The sequence below is a fragment of the Tamandua tetradactyla genome, chromosome 16 (genome assembly GCF_023851605.1).
Source record: "Tamandua tetradactyla isolate mTamTet1 chromosome 16, mTamTet1.pri, whole genome shotgun sequence".
Taxonomy (NCBI): domain Eukaryota; kingdom Metazoa; phylum Chordata; class Mammalia; order Pilosa; family Myrmecophagidae; genus Tamandua; species Tamandua tetradactyla.
The window spans coordinates 30,832,806-30,853,512 of NC_135342.1; the positions used below are offsets into that span (position 1 = coordinate 30,832,806).

Consider the following 20,707-nt stretch of genomic DNA (forward strand, 5'->3'; position numbering starts at 1 on the left):
GCCTTACAGTAGACAGTGAGGGTGCTGGGGGCTGACTCGCCCACACCGAGCTGGTTGGTGGCCCGGCACCGGTAGGCCCCTGAGTGCTGGATCTGCACAGGCTCCAATCTCAGTGTCTGGCCTGCATTGTAGAGGTTTTGGTTGTTCCAATCAAACCAAGTATACTGGGAGACCGGAGGGTTGGCATCGCTCTTGCATACCAGGACTGCCTTCTCGCCCTCCATCACGCTGTCTTTCGGGGCAATGGAAACATGCAACCCCCTGGGTGCATCTGGAAGGGGAAATGAAATCAGTATATGGGTCACCAGTCACCGGCTCTTCTCCGCTGTCAGCCACCAGCTCTGGTTACTTACACAGCACTTGGAGCTTCCAGGCCTCAGATGTATTCTGTCCTATGGAGTTGTTGACCAAGCATCTGTAATTGCCAGCATCTTCTGGGGAGATTGAGCCAAAGATCAGTTGTCTTCCTGTCTTTATCAGGCTTTCATTTTTCTCCCAGAAGAAGTGGACTTCTTCAGGGCGGCTGCTTGAGAAGTCACATCGGAGGATGACCTGGTCCCCAGAGTGAACCTCAAGATGGGGGTGGATCTTCAGGACCCTGACATCTCTGGGGGCATCTGCAGAGTGAGAGCCTCAGGCTGATTTCTCAGGTCTCTCTCATTCTTCCTGCCCCCAGCACCTCCTCCCTCGGCCTGAAGCCTTGTTCTCGTCCCTCAAGATAAGAAGACTGTGGTCTACGCTCCAGCCTCCTTGCCCTTCGGTCCTCATATCCCAGCTGGGCTACCTCCTCCCAGATGTTCCTGCCCAAGTCACTCACACTGGACATTTAGGTTGACAGGGGGAGCCCATGTACACCAGGAGTTACAGGCTGCACAGGCGATTGGTCCAACATCCCAGGCAACTTTTCGAATAATCAGCAGTGCAGAGTTTGACTTATCCCGGAAAACATGAGGGCTCCATTCATATCTGATAACTGCAGGGTTACTGGAATTATATTTACAGGACAGGGTCACTTCTTCTCCTTCTTGAATTGGTGTGGGGTTTTGAATCACCGTGGTCACCCCCTTAGGGGAATCTAAGAGAAAAAAGAAAACAGAGGTAGGTGAAGAAAAGTCTGGTGTCCATAATAAAATTTTCTTTCCTGCTTCCTCTCTCCCTCAATCTGTCCCTTGCACTTGCACAGCTCCTAAATCAGTCAACTGGAGGCTAGCTAGTGCTTACCTCTTACATCTTTGTGAAGACAGAGACCCTCTTTTGGCCATTTGTCCTGGCTGTGGTTTGAAGTAGGTGGTCAAGTGATTAAGAGCACTTAGAACTGTGAGACTGTGGCCTGCAGGCCTCAGTTTACTCTGTCAGTGGGGTCCTAATGAGAGTATCTAACTTCATGGAACTGTTTGTTGTAAGGATGAAATGAGATGGTCCCTTTAGAGCAGAGGGTGGCAGTAGCAAGTACTCAGTAAGCATTAGCTGCTGCTGCTGTGATTGTCTGTCTTGCTGTCTAGATGCCCAAGACCTGGACAACCCCATCAGTACATTTAGCTCAAACAATGACATTTCAGGATCCATGGATCAAACCTATGAATTCTTTTTATCCTGGGCCCAACCAATGCCAAGGTTAACTGTGTTAAAAAGTGTCAAATGATGGAGCGGTCATGAAATGTGTTGACCAGTTCTCCCTGAAAACTTCAGGATCCTTTCTGGGATTCAGCCACTGCTTGGTAACACTAAACTTCCATGTCCCTCTCATGAATGGCATCTTGTCATTCATTCATTCAGCAAACATCTACCTTTCATGAGCCAGGCCCTGTTCTAGGTGCTGGGAGTACAACTGTGAGCAAAAGACAAAGCACCTGCCCTCAGACATTCACATGTTAGGAGACCTTGGCTTCTTTTTCACTCTCTGTTACAGGACATGGGCCTCCCCTGCACCCTATTGACCTTCCTCCTTTCCTCACCCCTATGCTCTCTCCCTAGAATCCAGAAGCTCTGTGACTACTCACATTGTACGTCCAACTCAGTTTCTTGACCAACCTGTCCAGGACCAACACTGTTCTCTGCCAAGCAGGAATAGCTCCCAGCGTGCTCAAGGAGGACCTTTGGGATCTGGAAATTCTTTTCTGTCATCCCCAGCACTTGTTTCCCATTGTGATACCAGGTGTACTTTGTTGGAGGAGGATAAGCTAGTGATATACAAATCAGCTTCACTGAGCTTTTCTCCGTGACTGGCCAAGTAAGGATCTGAACCTTGGAAGGTTCTGGAGCATCTGGAAGAAGGGGCAGAGGCAAAAGGGAAAGTGAGAAGAGCCCTCTGATGTGTGCAGGTAACCCTGAGTGCCTCCACTGTTCACCTTTCAAGGGCTTGGTTTCCCCCATCCCCTCCCTGCCTGCCCTCTCTCCTGTTCTGAGGGGGCTTACACTGCACTTGGAGGACCACTTCTTTTGAATTTTCTGAGCCCACAGAATTGCGGACCTCACAGTGGTACTTTCCACTCTCCTTCTTGGTCACTGTGGACAGAGTTAGGTTGTACTCCTTCTCCCTCAGTCGGTTCCCGTCCTTATACCAGGATACACTTTGGCTCTCTGGGTTGCTGCTGATGACGTGGCATGTAAGGGTCACGTCTTCTCCCTCCATGACAGTGGCTTCTCTGGGACTGACCTCGATCTTTGGACAATCTGCAGGGGCACAGGGGCAGTGGGGGAGGGGAAAGGAAATTCTCAGAAGATAGAAGGTGGTGAGAAGTGCAGTGCTTTGGCTCAGACTAAGGTCAACAAGGTCAACAAGGGTGGGTTGCTCCAAGCAACTGAATGACTGTCACCACCTCCTAACTGGTCTATCTGTTTTTTCTTCTTCCTCTATCATCCAGTCTCCACCAGCAGCCAATAGTAATTCCTAAGACCTTCCATGAAACATTTTCACTCCCCTGCTCAAAACCATTCTGTGGATTCTATGCTTAGAATAAAATCCAGAACCCTCACCATGGTCCTCGTGACCTAGCATTCTGTTTCCTCCTCACCACTCAGTTCCTGGGCTCACCACGCATCAGCCTCACCCTCTTGTTCAGTTGCAATCGTGGGCACACTGAGCAACTTCTACCTCAAGGCTCTGTCATTGCTCTTTCCTCTCCCTGGGTTGGTCTTCTCCCAAATGTCCTGCTTTGATCCCTCCCTTCACTCAGGTCCTAGCTCAGATGTTCACCTTTCTCAGGGAGGTGGCTATCTGTCAGTCCCTCTTTCTTAATACACTCACATCACTCTCTGCCAGTGTAGTCCATCTTTCCTTTGTTAATCTATTTGATGTTTGTCTCTCCACTGTTACGTCTCCCCACAAGGAGCTGGCACTTTGTCTGCCTACTGCTCTGTCCCTGGCAGCTGTACAGGGTCAGGTACCTAGGGAGGTGTAAAATATGTGTTTATTGAAGGAAGGAATGAGGCCCAGAATAATGATCTGAAAAATATTCTCCCTAAGGAGAATAGACACTAAGCAGATGATCCTTAAACCATGTTGTGGCTTGAGAATAGATGAGGTATCTGTTAGACCAAAGCAGATCTTGAAGTGAATCAGTTTCCTGCAACACCAGAAACACAGTTCTGTGCAGCTAGGTGACCACAGCTTGACTATACTTTCCTTCCATGGCCCCCGATAGTCTCAATGCCCTCTGAGTGGGTTGGGGAAGAAATGAAAAGGACTTTGTCCTTCCCGTGGGAGCACCAGGGAGACTCACGCTTCACATCCAGCAGCACCGTTTCCTCAGAGAGTATCCGCTCTTCTGCGTGATTCCAGAGCTGGCAGGTCAGGTTCTTCCTGTGGTGGGTCCACTGCGCATAGAATGTGAGTTGGCTCTGGGTGGAGACGGTCTTGGTGGTCAGGTAGGTCCAGGTTTTAGCTGACTCCTCCAGGGACCACTGCAATTGGATCGGGTACTCAGGGCAGGCAAAATTCAGTGAGCAGGTCAGAGTGACTTCCTGGGACTCTTGGATTTCCGGAGGGAGCTGAATGTGCGGTGAAAGAGGTGTTTCTGCAGAAGATCAGGGACTCTGCTGGAGGCCTGATGCTTACCAGCCCCTTCCACCCCATTTCTCACTTCCTGCCCCCAAATAACCTGTTAGCCATCCCTTGCTGGTCCCTTCCATCTCTCCCCATCCCACCTTTCTTTGCTTTTAATCACCTTTGTCCAGCCAAGATCCTCTCCAAAAGGTCTTTTGAATATTAAACCTCCTTAGGAATTTCATTTCATACTAATTTCATTTTTACTTCCTGATGGCAATTTTCCAAATGTTCTCAAGATCATTTACTCCCTAAGTTTAGTTCAGCACGTATTTCTTAACTTTCAGGGTAAACTTCTGTTTGTTTAATGGCCACATTATCCGCAACATTCTAGCAATGCCCCCCCAGTGGGATGAGTCTGTGTGCAGCCAATCTCTGCCATCCCTGGGGCTGGGACACCCTTCAAACTGCAGGGCCTGAAGTTCAGAACCTCCCACCAAAGAAATAGGCTGTGGAATGGAGATGCCAGACTCCCCAGGGCAGGGGCCCCAGGTCTGTATTTGATGGGTCACATTCAATCGCTATATGGATGTTGTTTAGCCCATGCAAGAGATAACTAGAATTAGTCACAAATATTAACATATTGGGAGATTTCACTTGAAAATGCTGATTTCAAGCTCCTCTTAAAAAATCATATCTAGAGGGTGCACAGATTGTTCAGTGGTAGAATGTTCACCTCCGTGTGGGAGACCTGGGTTTGATTCCCAGCCCATGAACAAAAAGAAAGAAAAAAAAATCCTAAAGTGCTGACACAGGCAGTGACATTTGAAGATAAAGAAAGAAAACACTCCTGGGGAAGCTGTTTGAAAGAAGAAGCCAAAAACCCCAGCAGATGCCAACTGACAGAGGTGTTCTGGACCCATTGGCCTTTCTTGAGCCAAGGTATCTTTCCCTGGATGCATTAGTTTGGTAATTTTTATAGCTTTAGAACTATAAACTTGCAACTTAATAAATTCTTTTTTTAAAAGCCAAAGGGAAAAAAGGAATTGTCTCTGGGAACCTGGAACTTCAATTCACTCATGGCAGAAAGGACAGGGGTTGAGGGGCAGTGCCCCACTAAAGGTGGATGGAGTGCTCATGCCCCATTGCCTTATGCCACCAGCTTCACTTGTCTGCATCCCTTGCCTGACTGCTGCAGACAAACTTGGTTTGTGACCCTCCGCTGCTTCAGGGAGTCAGGGTATTTCTCATTTCCCTCTCTGTCCTTGCCCAAGGCAGTGGCCCCCTTCACCCAAAGCCTTACCAGAAACATTGACGTTGATTTTCTCCATCCACTTGTCATCCCCCGATGTCATCCGCAGCCCCAGCCAACCATTGTCTTTGATGTCCACAGGGTTGATGCTCAGACTGCAGTTCTGCTTGTTATCACCTATGTACCGCACCCTTCCCATCCTGGGCTTTGAATTCTCATAGAGGATGGTCCCCCTAAAGTTCTTAGTGATGTCGTCATACACGTAATTCTGGTACAGGGTGAAGTTTTCCAGGGAATCTCTGTTCCCTGGGATCTTGTAGCTGCAGGGAATCCAGAGGCAGGCCCCCTTCCAGGTGTAGAGAGTGTTGGGGTGTTCAATCTTCCACCGATATGAGTCAGAGAAAGCTAAGTACTCTGGAACCCATCACAATGATCAGAAAGCATTATTGTGGGGAGGGGAGGGCTTTCAAGGGAATAAAGACTGTCCTCCGAGGATAGAGGGAAAGCTAGTGAGATACCCAAAGAGAGAAGTGTGGATATATCTTGCCTCTTCCCACCTTACCCCACATATATTCTTCCAGCCCCAGAGCTTTCCTAAATTTTGCATCTCTTGCTGCCATCCCAGAACCCAAGCACCCATCTCGGCCACAGTCCTTACCAAAAAGCAGGAGCAAGGGACCAAGGAGACGCATGGTGTCCTGTCTAGGCAGATGCCTGCACCGGGAAGAGTTTGTCTTTGAGCCATCGGATCACTAACTTTTTCAGGCAGCTTTTCTTGCCCACACTGAGCTCCAACCCCTTTTCCCAACTGCCGCCGGAGGACCATGTCCGGTTGCATGGAAGAGATGTAGAATTCTGGATGCTCCCAGGTACTTCTTTGGGTATACTGGGTCTTTCCCTTCAGCCCAAGGATCCTGTAGGGCCAGCACCCACTCTTAGGCTCACTCACTCCATCCATCCATCTATCCATCCACCCTTCCATCCATCCATCATTTTATAAACTCCCTGTCAAGCTCTCAGGCTTTCAGGGGACCAAACCACTGGGAGTCTCAAAAGTCAGGCTCTGGGTAATGTGGAGCTCCACCTGGGGTGACAAGTGAAGGGTTGTACATAGGGGAGAGGCATGCTCAAACTTTGATTTTAAAGACAAGGGGAAAACAGCAACAACTTCAAAATCAATAATGAAATATGATGCCAGGAAGCCATTTAAAGGGGCCTGGAAATACTTAGGAAAACATGACCCAAGGGTTCCACTCAGATGCCCCCAGGACTGGGCAGGAAACATAAACCAATCAGGTAGGGACAGAAGTCATACCTTACCTAAAGGGGGTGACTGTCTTCCAGTTCTAGCCAGTTGTTGCCAATGGAAACATGGGCCCAATAGTGCCTTATCTTCCACTCTTTTCAAGAGAAATTGAAAGCCAGATATTCATGTAAAATACCCTGCCTTAAAGAAACAAAACAAAATATTTGTACTGGCCAAACCAAATCTGTCTGTGTGCTGGAGGTAGCCCAAGGGCGACCCATTTGCAATGCCTCCTCATCTCTCTCTCTCTGTACAGGGAGCATGCTCTTCACTTTCTTAGACTTTTTAAATAGTTAAATTTACATAGAGTTAAATTTAAGTCCCAATTTACATGTTTGTAACTTCTGTGCTAGTCCCCTGGGAGCCAGCAGGATGTACTAACAGAGTGTGTCTCCTGTACAGACCTGTGCCTCTTCCACCCACCCCACCAGCATTTCCCATGCATCAATATCTGGTTCCCATCACCCCTCCCTGCTTCAGCTGTTAATATCCTCAGTTGACTTAGCTTATGACAAAGGCTGTTGGATGTCCAGAACCAGGTGTGGGGGAAGCTAAGCTGCTTGCTGAAAGCAGGAAGGGGGATTCTGTTCCCAGGCTTAGGGGCTGAGCTGGCCTGGACATGAACTGAAGACCAGGAGACTGAAGCTGGGTCAGATTCTCCAGGCAGAGGTAACAATATCTCTTCAAGGGCTAACAGTGTTAATCACAAATCTCTGAGGTCACATCCATTTTAGAAAAACTGGGCTACAGAAGTTAAACAGAATTCTTTACTGTAGGACTTCTCAAAGCCTTTGATGAGCTTGTTTGTATTGTGAATCTCCATACTTCTTTGGCCTTTGGATCTATCTAACATTTTCCACAAAGAGCTTTGCAGAGTCTGTGTTCTGAAGAATGCCCTTTGGGGTCCTCTCTATGATTTCCACAAAGACTGTGGCAAGGACTAGGATTCCATTCCCGTAGCAAAAAACAACCTTGGGGAGCTGAGTCTTTGTGCTCCCCTAGCATCATCCACGTGCTACACCTGCTGTTAGGACCCCAGGACAGTCAGAGAGCATGCTTATGCCAAGAAACTCCCAGGCAGTCTCTGGAATGTAAGAAGTGGGGCCTCAGGCCTGGGAAGGCTGAGGAGGCAGGACGAGGCATGGAGACTGCGACAAGAGTCATTAACACAAAGGCTTAGGGCAAGGCTACCCTGAGAACTGTGGCTTGCTCACCACAGACCTGTTTCGAATCTTGCAGGATTTGAGAACCAGCCCCCCCGACTCCACACTTTTTTACTGGGTATACAGGGACCCCTCTTACTCTCAGAAGACTTGCCAAGTCTGACAAGTGGGATGCTGGAAGACTTGGCTCTGACCTGTTGTAACACAGGCAGAAGAAAAAAAAGGTCACCGTTCCTCTCCCAGCACACAGTATGAAAGCTGATCCACACTTGCTTGTTGAATGCAAAAGAGAACAAAATGGTTTTTACCTGTTTCCTCATGTTCTCCTTCTTCAGGGACCCTCGTAGCATCTGAGAGTGAAAGGGGAAGCGCAGCAAATTCTCCAGTCCCCAGTGTTCACCATCATTGGCCACGCCCCCTGCCCTCCCCCAAGCTCTAGGCATGAACAGGAAGCATGATGTTTTGGGGAGTGAAGACAAGAGGCCGTGGAGGGGATGGGAGCTTGGAGTCAGATTGGCAGGGGTGCCAGAACATTGATGGTCAGTTCTTAGTTTCAGTATGTGAATTTTCCACAATAAGTGTGTTTCAGAGATGGTTCCCCCATGACTCCTCTTCTACAAGCTCGTAGGAAATTCTCACTCATTAATGACTCAAGAACTGTCAGCCTGAAGAAGAAGGTCAATTTGAAAGGGTTGTAGTTTAGTGCACCTTCCAGTTACTTTCCCTCCATTGACATGAATGATGGAGAATCTGACAACTTAAACTGATGCTTGAGCAGCCCCCAAAGATTGAGAGAAGGACATAGAGAGGTCAAGAAAGAAAAAGGTATTTTGGGCAAAGTGTTATAAAAAGGAAAAATCTTAACACTGAAATCTCATTTTTATCAGGCTTTTGATCAGTGACTATCTCTGGACAGGAACCAGAGCACAAGTCCTTGTAAATTTTATAGATGGTAACAAATGTTTCTGAGAAATCCTCGCACTGGCACCATCACACTCTACTGGCTGTCAGCCGTTGGGAAGGGAATGCAAAGGATGAAGAACAACTCCTTTGAAAAGCAGTGAGCTCATTCTGAGAAGATGGAGTAGACATACTTTTCCTTATTGCTCTTGTTAAGTATAATAAAAAGCCCTGGAAAAATACCACTACTCAGTATATCCCCAGAAGAGCTGTTACACAAATGGACATTTTCACACTGATGTTCATAGCAGCATTATTCACGATTGCCAACAGATGGAAAGGATCCAAGTGCCCATCAACGGACGAGTGAATAAACAAAATGTTATGCATAAATGAAATATTATGCAACAGTAAGACTGCTTATGAAGTCCCGAAGCATATGACAACATGAATGAACCTTGAGGACATAATGCTGAGTGAAATAAGCCAGACACAAAAGGACAGATATTGTATGATTTCACTATTATGACTCTGGTAAAGGTAAATTCAGGTTACAATGTGGAATATAGGGGACCTAGAGATGCACAGAAGCTAGAGAAGGGTGAAAGTTTACCCATTGAACTTAAATGTAAGGGAACAGACAGAAGTGATTGTGGTACATTAGTGGGGTAATAAATAACATTGACATATTGAAGTTGACTATAAGCGAAAGGGGTTATATAGAGTCATGTATCCTTAGCATTAATTCTACAATTATAAATAAATTCTTACATGAACTGTTTTAGAGGTTTGATCTTGTACAAAGAGTCGGTGGTATGGGGGAAAATTAACATTGCATGCTATGGCCAGTAGTTAACAGGAAGACATCAACAGTACCACAGCAATACCAGGAATAAATAATTGGGGGGTGGGGAGGGGAATAAGAGTTAAGGGGAGGTTTGGATTTTCTGTTTGGTGAGGGTGTATTATCGCTTATTTTTGTCTTGGGAGCATTGTACAACTAAGTGAGGGTAATATGAGACATGGATTGTTGACTTTGGACATTATACATGATGCCCAATGGAGAGAGGTGGCTGAAGGATACATTGACTGAGAAGTAGAATGGCGAACTGTGGTATATACGTATAATCAGATATTGTGTGGCTCCAGAAAAGAACAAAGTTGTGAGAACTGCAATGAGGTGAATGAACATGGGGGACATTATGTGGTGCAAAATAAGCCAGAAACAAAAGAACAAATATTGTATGGTCTCTTTTAGAAAATACCTATAAGAAAATTGGGCCTAGATTGTAAGTGTCTGATCACTTTTTCAACTTTTTAAACAGTTCCTGTATGGTGTACTGCTGACTTTCATTGCTTCAGAGATCTAACTCTGAGTCTCAGGTGTCACATAAATACGCAAAGTTTCTGGGAAAGACCATGTTATATACAAACATCTCAGTATCTCAGAATTTAGAATTAACAGTTATACCTCCTGAATATATGTGACTGCTGTAAGAGCTGACAATCTAGAACACTTTACAATAAGCTCCATACAATAAGCATGATAGCCCATGCTCTCGGCTTAGATCACTGAGTTTTTATATTATAGTCCATATGACTGAAGAATGGTAATATTTGTCTTTTTATTCCTGACATTTCATTCAACATACAGCTCTTAAGTTTCATTCATCTGGTTGCATGCCTCACAACTTCATTCCTTCTTTCAGCTATTCAGTAGTCTATTGTATATATACACCATGGCTCCCCCTTCCATTTCTCAGTCGTTGTACCCTTAGGCCACCTCCATTCCTTGTGGATCATGAACACTGCCTCCAGAAACACCAGTGTGCAAATGTCCATTTGTGTCCCCACACTCGGTGCCTCCAGATATATACTGAGCAATGGGGTTTCAGGATCATATGACAACCCCACCCCTAGCCTCCTGTGGAACCACCACACTGCCTTCCAAGAGGGTAGACCTTTCATTTCCCTACCAACAGTGAATAGATATATCTCTTTCTCCACATTTTCTCTAGCACTTCTTTCTCTCTGTTCATTTTTAAAGTTTTATTCACACATCCTACAGTCCAGCCTAATTGTATACACCTATGCCTTCATCACCATACTCTACCTGAAAACATTTACTTTTCTTCCACGCAGAATCGGTATCCCTTTTCCAATCCCCCCCATCTGTTGACATTTAGTTTTGCCATAATGCCTTTGTTACATTCAGTGGAAGCAGATTACAATGTTGCTATTGACTATAGACCCTAACTTGCATGGATTATTCTTTACCCCATATGCTATCTATTTTCAACACCCTGCAATACTGACATTCATTTGTCCTTCCTTATGCAAGAACATTTTTATTTGTATATTTAATCACCATCATTGTATACTCCAGGCATTCCTAAATTATACCATGTCAGTCTTTATATTCTATCTTTACTTCTGGTTTCATACATACCCCCAGCCCTTCTCCCTCTACCATTCTCACATTCAGCTTCCTTCAATGTACTTATATTATTGTGCTATAATCAGATAATATTGTGCTATTCATTTCTGAATTTTTACAATCAGTCTTGTTGCACAATCTGTATTCCATCAGCACCAATTGCCCAATCTCTGTCCTTTTTCTATCTCCTGATAACCTGTGTTCTTAACTTCAATTCTCCAAGTTCACTCATTAATATTATAGTTCATGTTAGTGAGACCATACAGTGTTTGTCCTTTTTTTTCTGGCTAATTTCACTCAGCATAATGTCTTCAAGGTCATCCACATTGTTACATGCTTCATGACTTTATTGTGTCTTACAGCTGCATGATATTCCATCATATGTATATACCACAGCTTGTTTAGCCACTCATCCATTGGTGGACATTTGGGCTGTTTCCAGCTCTTGGCAATTGTAAATAATGCTGCTATAAACATTGGTTTGCAAATGTCTGTTTGTGTCCTTGCCTTCATGTCATCTGAATAGATACCTAGCAATGGGATTGCTGTATCATATGCAAGCCCTTGATCTTCAGGCTTGCTCTTGTGACACTTATTTCTGTGTGGAGAAGCCAAGTCTACCTATAGTTATGCCTATGACTTACTTCCAGAGGACCTCTTTTGTTGCTTAGATGTGGCTTCTCTAAGTTCAACTCTGCAAGGAAAATCATTCCTCTACCCCCTATGTGGGATTTGACATCCAGGAGTGAGAGTTTCCCTTGCAACGTGGGACATGAATCCCAGGGATGAGCCTGGCCCTGGCACCGTGGGATTGACAACACCTTCCTTACTAAAAAGGGGAAAAGAATTGTAACAAAATAAGGTTATCAGTGGCTAAAAGAGTTCAAATAGAGTCCTAGTTATTATGGTTTGCCAAACCCCAACCAGAACCATTCCTGTCAACCCTAAAGCTTACCTAGGACTCTATCTGAGATTCTACAAAAGTTTTACACACTAAGATTACTTTCTAGAAACCTACAACCTCCGAATAGATTCCTATACCAGATAAGTCCTAAAACCCAGAGGGGCCATCCTCTCCAAGAACATCAACTAGTTCCCTCCCCCACTCTATATTATCAACACCCTTTTCCAACATGAAAAAGTTAGAATAGGCATAGCCCAAATATCCCCTAAAGATTGGGAGAAGAATCAAAGGAGAAGGAGGAGTTATAACAGAGAAGATAGGATTTAATAAATGAATGAATATGACTGTTAATCATTATATTGATATTTCTTTTAGTCTTCAGTATCTAGAAGGAAAAACTTAAAGTTGTGGAACTATAACCCATACCAAGCTCTGATATCTGTTCTATAACTACTTGTTACAATGTACTTTGACATTTATTGCTTTTTTTATATTTCATAATAAAAAATGTTTTAAAAAATACCTTGACGTTTTCTCTCTCTATATATATATAAAACCCCTGGACCTGAAGTGTGATACAGTTTTCTTTTTGTTAATCCCAGGCTGTATACTGGAGAAGCGGGCAACCCAGAAATACCGATGGGTACAGTTATAAAATGTTCTGGCAGAAATCTGCTCTCTCTGGCCAAAGAACCAGGAAAGGAACATCTGGCAAGACAGAAAATTTCCAGGCAAAACTGCTCTACTGCAACCAAACACTACAAAAAATACTACAACCTAACCCCTGCCTGCCAAACCTGAGTGGAGAGCCTAAACTTCCACATTTCCCAGGCTGCAATGAGGAACTTATTTCCCCAACCCGGTACACCACCCCAGCCTCATCTGTCTGCTGGAGCAGTTCCAGAGGAGGCCTAACGTAGAGCTGAGAGCTTCATCCTCACCAGTCTTATCCTCCCTATGGTGTTAGTAGAGACCCCATGGAAAGCCTGTACCTCTACCCCTAGCCAGTGGTAATGAAGCATTCCTCCCCCTACACACTGGGGTGGTGTCAGAGGAAGCCTAATAGAGAGTCAGAACTTTCACCAATTCTCAGCGGTAACAAGGCCACACCACACAGTGCCAGTGGAAGCCACATGGGAAGCAGTAATAAGACATCCCTCCCCTCCCAGCCAAGTGTCAATCAGCAGATGCCTAGTGGGGAGCCTGAACTTCCACTCCCATTCAGAAGTAATGAGTCCCCCACCCCCTGCCAGATGTCACTGTAGGCCAAGTGGAGAATCTGGACTTCTACCCCCATCTGGCAATAGCAGGGTTGTACACCTCCCTTCACTTCACTAAAGCAATGTTAGAGAAGGCCTGCCAAACCCAAGATTTATTTAAGATCCTGAGTCATTAAATAATAGTTTCAGAAATGAAGAGGAAATTAAAGCATTCTCAGATGAAGGAAAATAAAGAGAATTTGTGGCCTGCAGAGACTTACCCTAAAAGAATAACTAGAGTACGTTCTCTAAATAGAATAGAAGTGATAACAGAAGGAATTCAGAAATATCAGGAAAGAAGAAAGAATACAGAAAGAGAAAAAATATAGGCAAATAAAATAGACTTCTTTTTTCCTCTTGAGCAAAAAACCATAACACTGTCTAATGCGGTTCTCGATGTGTATAGAAGAAATATTTAAGACGATTATAAACAGGGTAGGGCAAAAAGGTGTAAAGTGAAGTAAGGTTTATGCATTTCACTTGAATTGGTAAAATATTAATGCTAGATTTTAATAAGTATATTTTAGATCAACCAAAAAAGCTATTTAGCTTGTGGTTTTCTCCTCTATCTCTGCTGGGTCAGTATGGTGGCCGTGAAGACCCTGAACCCCAAGGCTGAGGTGGCTTGAGCCTAGGTGGGGCTGACGGTCAACATTAGTGTGGTGTGAGGATTGCAGGATGTGCTGAGGACCCACCTGGGCCCAAGGGCACCGTGAAGATGCTTGTTTCTGGTGCTGGAGACATCAGCCTTACTAAAGATGGCAATGTGCTGCTTCATGAAATGCAAATTCAATACCCAACAGCCTCCTTAATAGCAATAGTAGCAACAGCCCAGGATGATATAACTGGTGATAGTACTACTTCCAATGCTCTGAGCATTGGAGAGCTGCTAAAACAAGCAGATCTCTACATTTCTGAAGGTCTTATCCCAGAATAATAACAGAAGGATTTGAAACTGCAAAAGAAAAGACACTTCAGTTTTAGGAACAAATCAAAGTTAAGCAAAGAGATGGACAGAGAAACACTCATGGATGTGGCTAGAACATCTCTATGTGCTAAACTTCATGCTGAACCTGCTGATGTCTTAACAGAGACTACAGTGGATTCCATTTTACCCATTAAAAAAAAAAGATGAACCTATCAACCTTTTCATGGTTGAGTGCATGGAGATGAAACATAAATCTGAAACTGATACGAGGTTAATCGGGGGCTTGTTTTGAACCATAGAGCACAGCATCCTGATATGAAAAAAAGAGTAGAAGATGCATAAATGTGTCATTAGGATATGAAAAAGCAGAACTGAACCTTGGCTTTTTTTACAAGAGTGCAGAAGAGAGAGAGAAACTAGTAAAAGCTGAAAGAAAATTCATTGAAGATAGTTAAAAAAAATAGAACTGAAAAAGAAATGTGATTCAGATAAAAGATTTGCTGTCGTTAATCAGAAGGGAATCGACCCCTTTTCCTTAGATACTCTTCCAAAAGAAGGCATAGCAGCTCTGCCCATAGCTAAAAGGAGAAATATGGAGCGACTGACACCTGCTTGTGGCAGATAGCTCTAAATTCTTTGGATGACCTAAATCCTGACTGTTTCTGAAATGCAGGCCTTGTGTATCAGCATACATTGGGAGAAGAGACGTTCACCGTCATTGAGAAATGAAACAGTCCTCTTTCTGTGACGTTTTTGGTGAAAGGAACAAATAGACACACTCATTCAAATCGAAGACGCAATGAAAGATGGCCTGAGGGCTGCCAAAAATGCTATTGATGATGGCTGTGTGGTTCCAGGTGCCAGTGCAGCGGAAGTGGCAACGGCAGAAGCTCTGGTTAAATATAAGCCCGGTGTAAAGAGCAGGGCCCAACTTGGAGCCCAAGCATTTGCTGGTGCATTGCTCATTATTCCCAAGGTTCTTGCACAAAACTCTGGATTTGACCTTCAGGAAACATTAGTAAAAGTACAAGCAGAACATTCAGAATCTACAGAATTTAGGTGTAGATTTGAACGCAGGTGAGCCATTGGTAGCAGCAGAAGCAGACATATGGGATAATTATTACGTAAAGAAATAGCTTCTGCACTCCTGAACTGTGATTGCCACCAATATTCTCCTAGTTGATGAAATCATGTGAGCTGGAATGTCTTCTCTAAAGGTTGAACTGAAGCTTCCCTTGTATCATCTGAATCATGAAGACTTGACAGAATGATCCTAGGTATATAGCTATGGAATTTTTGTCACAAGCTTCAAATGACTTTCAAAGGAGTTTTTCCCCATATTAAGATGGGAGGATAAACTATGAAGTTTTGAAATTAAAATGAATGTTTTTTAATTGCACCAAGGTGTACACTTATAAAGCAGGTCCTTTTTACCCAGTGAATAGGATGTTTTACTTTAGCTGTAGTATAGAGGTATATGTTGTATAGGCTTATGTTATCTACCTTGTTATTAAATATCCTTCACAAGCAAATTTGAATGATTTAATAATTTTCTATAGGTATATTTAATTTATCCAATAATTCCCTGTTGTTGAGTCTATGTTTTAAATTTTCTGCTATTATAAATAACACCTAATTAACACATTTTTGAAAGCATCACTATTTCCTTAGTATAAATTCCTGTGAGTTGAATTTTTGGATCAGTTGGACTTTTCACACTTTAGAAATAGCTTTGCTAAAATATTCCCAGAAAAAAAAGTTTATATTCTTTAGTAAGTGGAAAAAGGGATAAGCTGGAGGCAAGGAAGTAAAAGAGTTGCAAGTATAAAATTAAAAAAATATGAAATAGAGGGGCAGAGGGAAGAAGACGCCTGAGCATAGTGACTAAGGAAGCTGGAGTTATCAGAGATTTTTAAGCAAATGGTATTTTCATGCTTCTGAACTTTGCTAATGCAGAAATGTCCATTCCAAACCCTCTGGTGTTCTCTTACTCTCAACTTACTGTTCCTCCTTAAGTGTTTCCACAAAATTGTTTTTATACATTGGTATCTGCATTCGTTGAAAATGTAATTATGTTACTAAGCTTTGTTTTTTAATGGATTATAGCAGTTGCCTACAAAGTATGCAATAAATCTTAAGGCAGAACCTAAAATAAAAAGCTATACAAAGTGATGCACTCAAAAACACAATCAATGAATTAAAACAGAACTTTAAAAAAGTGTTCAAGGAGCCCATAGGAAGGCAAGAAAAAGAAAATAGAAATGAAACTGGAGATGACGAAGAGAAAAAAAATAAAATGGCAGACTTAAGTCTTAACATATAAATAATTATGTTAAATCTAAATGGCCTAAAAACATGAAAGAAAGAGATTGGCAGAGTGGTTAAAAAATATGATCCAACTATATGCTATCTGTAAGACGATAACTTCAAATATATTGCCATGGATAGGTTGAGAATTTAAAAATGGGAAGGGATATACTGTGGAAATACTAATCAAAAGAAAATAAGAGTGGCTCTATTAATAACAGATAAAATAGACTTCAGAGCAAAGGAAATTACTAGGTACAGAGAACATACTACATCATTAGGAAAGGGTTAATCCACCAAGAAGACAGCAATCATAAACACGTGTGCACCAGACAACAGGCCAAACTATGTAAAGCAAAAAAAAGAAGAAGAAGGAAGAAGTACATAAATCCACAATTATAGTTGGAGACTTCAGTATGAACTCTCCCTCAACAATTTATAGAACTGGACATAAAATCAGGACTGTTTCAGAAGAACTCAACAACACCATCAACCAAAAAGACCAGATCTGATGATCCCACTGAACAAGAACAGAACACACATCCTTTTCAAGCAACCATGGAACGTATACCAAGATAAACCATATCCTGATCCATAAAACAAGCCTCAAAAAACTAGAAAGAGTTGGAATCATGCAGAGTATTTCTCTAACCACAGTGAATTCCAATTGGAAATCAATAACGGTGAGATAATAGAAAAATCTCCAAATATTTGGAAACTAAATAGTGCACATCTAAATAATCCATGGGTCAGACAGGAAATCTCACAGAAAATATAAAAATACATTGAACTGAGTGAACATGAAAATACAACTTATCAAGTTTTGTGGGATGCAGCTGAAATACAAGAAGGAAATTTATAACACTGAATGCTTATGTTAGAAAGGAAGGAAAGGCTCAAATCAATAGTCTAAGATCCTATCTCAGGAATCTAGAAAAAGAAGAGCAAATACATCTAAAGCAGGAAGAGGCAGGAAATAATAAATATAAGAGCAGAAATCAAAGAATCTGAAAACATGAAAATACTAGAGAATATATAATATCTGATCATTGAAAAGATCATAAAATTGACAAACTTTGTCAGTAAAACTGGAAAAAAAGAGAGAAGACAATTTTCCAATATCAAGAACTAAACAGGAATATTACTGAATATCCTGAATAATAAAAGAATACTACAGACAACTCTACACAAATAATTTGACAACTTAGATAAAGTGGTTCAATTCTTCAAAAAAGTACAAAGTACCATGACTCACCCAATATGAAATAGATGATTTGAATAGCCCTGTGACTATTAAGGTAAGTAAAAATCTTCCTCCAAATAAATCTCCAGGCCCATATGGTATCACTGAGAATTTTACATTTAGAGAAGAATTAACACTAATTCTACATAATCTCTTCTAGAAAATAGAAAAGGGCACACTTCCCAACTCATTCTATGAAGTCAGTATTTCCCTGATACCAAAAAAGAAAAACTACAGACCAATAACCCTTATGATTATGACACAAAAATTCTTAGCAAAATTTTAACGAATAGAATTCAGCAATATATAAAAAGAATTATACACTATGAGTAAATGGAGTTTATTCCAGGGATGCAAAGCTGGTTCAATATTTGACAATCAGTCAGTGTAATCCATTATATTAACAAGATAAAGAAGAAAATCACAAGATTATCTCAACTGTTGCTGAAAAAGCATGTGACAAAATTCAATACCCATACATGATAAAAATTCTCAGAAAACTAGGTATATAGGAGAAATTCCTCAACATGATAACCTACACTAATGAACAAAACTACATCTAACATACTTAATGTTGAAAGACTGTAATTTCTCCCCTAAGATCAAGAAAAAGGAAAGGATAGCCACACTCACCACTCCTACTCAACATAGTATTGGAATTTCTACCCAGTGCAGTAAGGCAAGAAAAGATATACAGATCTGAAAGGAAAAATAAAAGAGTCTTTATTTGCAGATGACATGAGAGTTTATGTAGAAAATCACAAGGAATGTACAAATATTGTAAAACTAATAAATGAGTTCAGCAAGTTTGCAGGATATAAGATCAACTCACAAATATCAGTCACATTTTTGTATACTATGACCATGTGAAAACCAAAATTTAAGACCCAATTTCATTTACATTCATTCCCAAAACAAACAAACAAAAAAATACATGGTTATAAATATAACAAAACATGTGTGGGACATATATGCTTAAAATTTCAAATCATTGAAGAATGATACAATTTTGTAAAAATATCTAAATAGATGGAGAAATATACCGTGTTCACGAATTGGAAGACCCAACATAGTAAAGATGTTGGTTCTCTGCACATTGATGTACCCTTTAATGTAATTGCTATCAATATCCAGCAAGATATTTCATTGACATAGATAGGGTTATCCTAAAAGTTATATGGAAAGGCAAAGGAACTAAAATAGAAAACATTTCTGAAGAAGAATAATGAGGCAGAATTCACTCTACCTGACTTCAAGTCTTATTATGATGTTACAGTAATCACGAATGTGTAGTATTGGTGTAGGAATGGACACACAAATCAACTGAACAGAATAGGGACCCCAAAACAGCTTCACACAAGTCTAGCCAACAAATTGTGGACAAAGATGCAAAAGAATTCAATGGAGGAAAGATAATGTTTTCAATAAATGGTAGAGAAATTAATTAGATACCCATAGGCAAAAAAAAAAAAAAAAGAACCTCAACCTAAACCTCACACCTTATACAAAAATTAACTCAAAATCTTTGAGATCTAGTGAACAGTCTTTATACCTGTCACCAAAAGCATGATCCCTAAAACAAAGAATTGATGCATTGGACTTCATCAAAATTAAACATATTTGCTTTGCAAAACAACCTGTTAAGAAAATGAGAAGACATAATACAGAATGAGAGGAAATATTTGCAAACCACTTATCTGACAAAAGATTCATATCTAGAATGAATGTATAAATAACTCTCAAATTTCAACATTAAAGAAAATAATCAAAACAGTTCCTCAAAAGGTTAAACACAGTTACCATATGATTCAGCCATTCTACTCCTAGGTGGAACACAAGAGAAGTGAAAAAATATGTCCCACTAAACACTTGAACAAAAATGTTTATAACAACATTATTCATAATAGCCGAAATGTGGAAACAATCCAAATGTCCATCAAATGATGACTGGATAAATAAAATATTGTATATCCATGCAAAGATTAGTCAGCAATAAAATGGGATGAAGTACTGATATGTGCTACAACATGGATGAACCTTGAAAGTATTATGCTGTTAAAAACGCCAGTGACAAAAGTCCACATATTGTATGATTCCATTCATATGAAATGTCCAGAAAAGGCAATTTTTATAGAGATAAAAAGTAGGTTAGAGGTTGCATAGAGCTTGGGGCTGAAATTTGAAAGGAAATGGGGAGTGAAAGCCTAACAAGTTGATGAAATGTTCTAAAATTGTGATGGTAATTGCACAAGTTTGTGAATATACCAAAAACCATTGTATGGTGTGTGAATTATATCTCAGTAAAGCTGTTAAATGTTGTTTTGGTTTGCTGGAACTGCCAGAATGTAATATATGAGAAATGGGTTGGCTTTTACAGTGGAGATTTATTAGCTTACAAATTTGCAATTCTTAGGCCATGAAAATGTGCAACTCAAGGTATCAACAGGATGAAACCTGGAGTCTGAAGACAAGCTGCTGGCATCCAGAACACCTCTGTCACATGGAAAGCCACATGGCCAGCATCTGCTGGTCCTTCTCTCCAAGGTTTCATTGCTTTCAGCTTCTGGCTTCAATGTACTCCCTCTCTCAGCTTCTCTTCTGTGAGCTTCTCTAAAAAAAATTCATCTCTTCTCTTCTGTATTGTTTTTATGCTCTCATAAAAGACTCCAGTTAGTGGATTAAAACAGCCTTGAATGGGCTGGGTCACATCTCAACTGAAATAACCTCATCAAAAGGTCCCATCTATAATAGGTCTGTACCCATAGGAATGGATTAAATAAACATGACCTTTTCTGGGGTACATAACACCTTCAAACTAGTACAGCTGTACAGTCTATAAAACAATCCAATTAGAAAATGGGCAAAAAGCATGAAGAGACATTTCACTGAAGAGGACATACAGATGGCTAATAAGCACCTGGAAAGAAGTTCAACATCACTAGCCAATAGTGAAATGCAAATTAAGACCATGATAAGCTGTCGCTACACCACTTTCAAAAGAGCTAAAATTAAAAATAGGACAA

General features: G+C 41.6%; 1 protein-coding gene and 1 pseudogene across 4 annotated transcripts in view; one reads left to right on the top strand and one right to left on the bottom strand.

The window, feature by feature from the left end:
• Positions 1–20,707, bottom strand: part of CD22 (CD22 molecule) — a 31,102-nt gene that overhangs the window by 6,495 nt on the left and 3,900 nt on the right. Inside the window, exons 3-12 of one of the 4 annotated variants that reach the window (XM_077132126.1) lie at positions 8,015–8,371; positions 6,558–6,684; positions 5,896–6,151; positions 5,289–5,651; positions 3,723–4,016; positions 2,416–2,673; positions 2,001–2,264; positions 818–1,075; positions 354–617; positions 8–271 (exon numbers count right to left, since the gene is read on the bottom strand). In XM_077132126.1, coding sequence (XP_076988241.1) covers positions 8–271; positions 354–617; positions 818–1,075; positions 2,001–2,264; positions 2,416–2,673; positions 3,723–4,016; positions 5,289–5,651; positions 5,896–5,929 — 1,999 coding nt within the window. In that variant the 5' untranslated portion in view covers positions 5,930–6,151; positions 6,558–6,684; positions 8,015–8,371. Of the gene's footprint in view, positions 1–7; positions 272–353; positions 618–817; positions 1,076–2,000; positions 2,265–2,415; positions 2,674–3,722; positions 4,017–5,288; positions 5,652–5,895; positions 6,152–6,557; positions 6,685–8,014; positions 8,372–20,707 lie in introns of those variants that run through there. The other 3 variants (XM_077132125.1, XM_077132128.1, XM_077132127.1) reach the window with 3 other exon arrangements.
• On the top strand, positions 13,791–15,405 carry LOC143658397 (T-complex protein 1 subunit zeta-like; annotated as a pseudogene).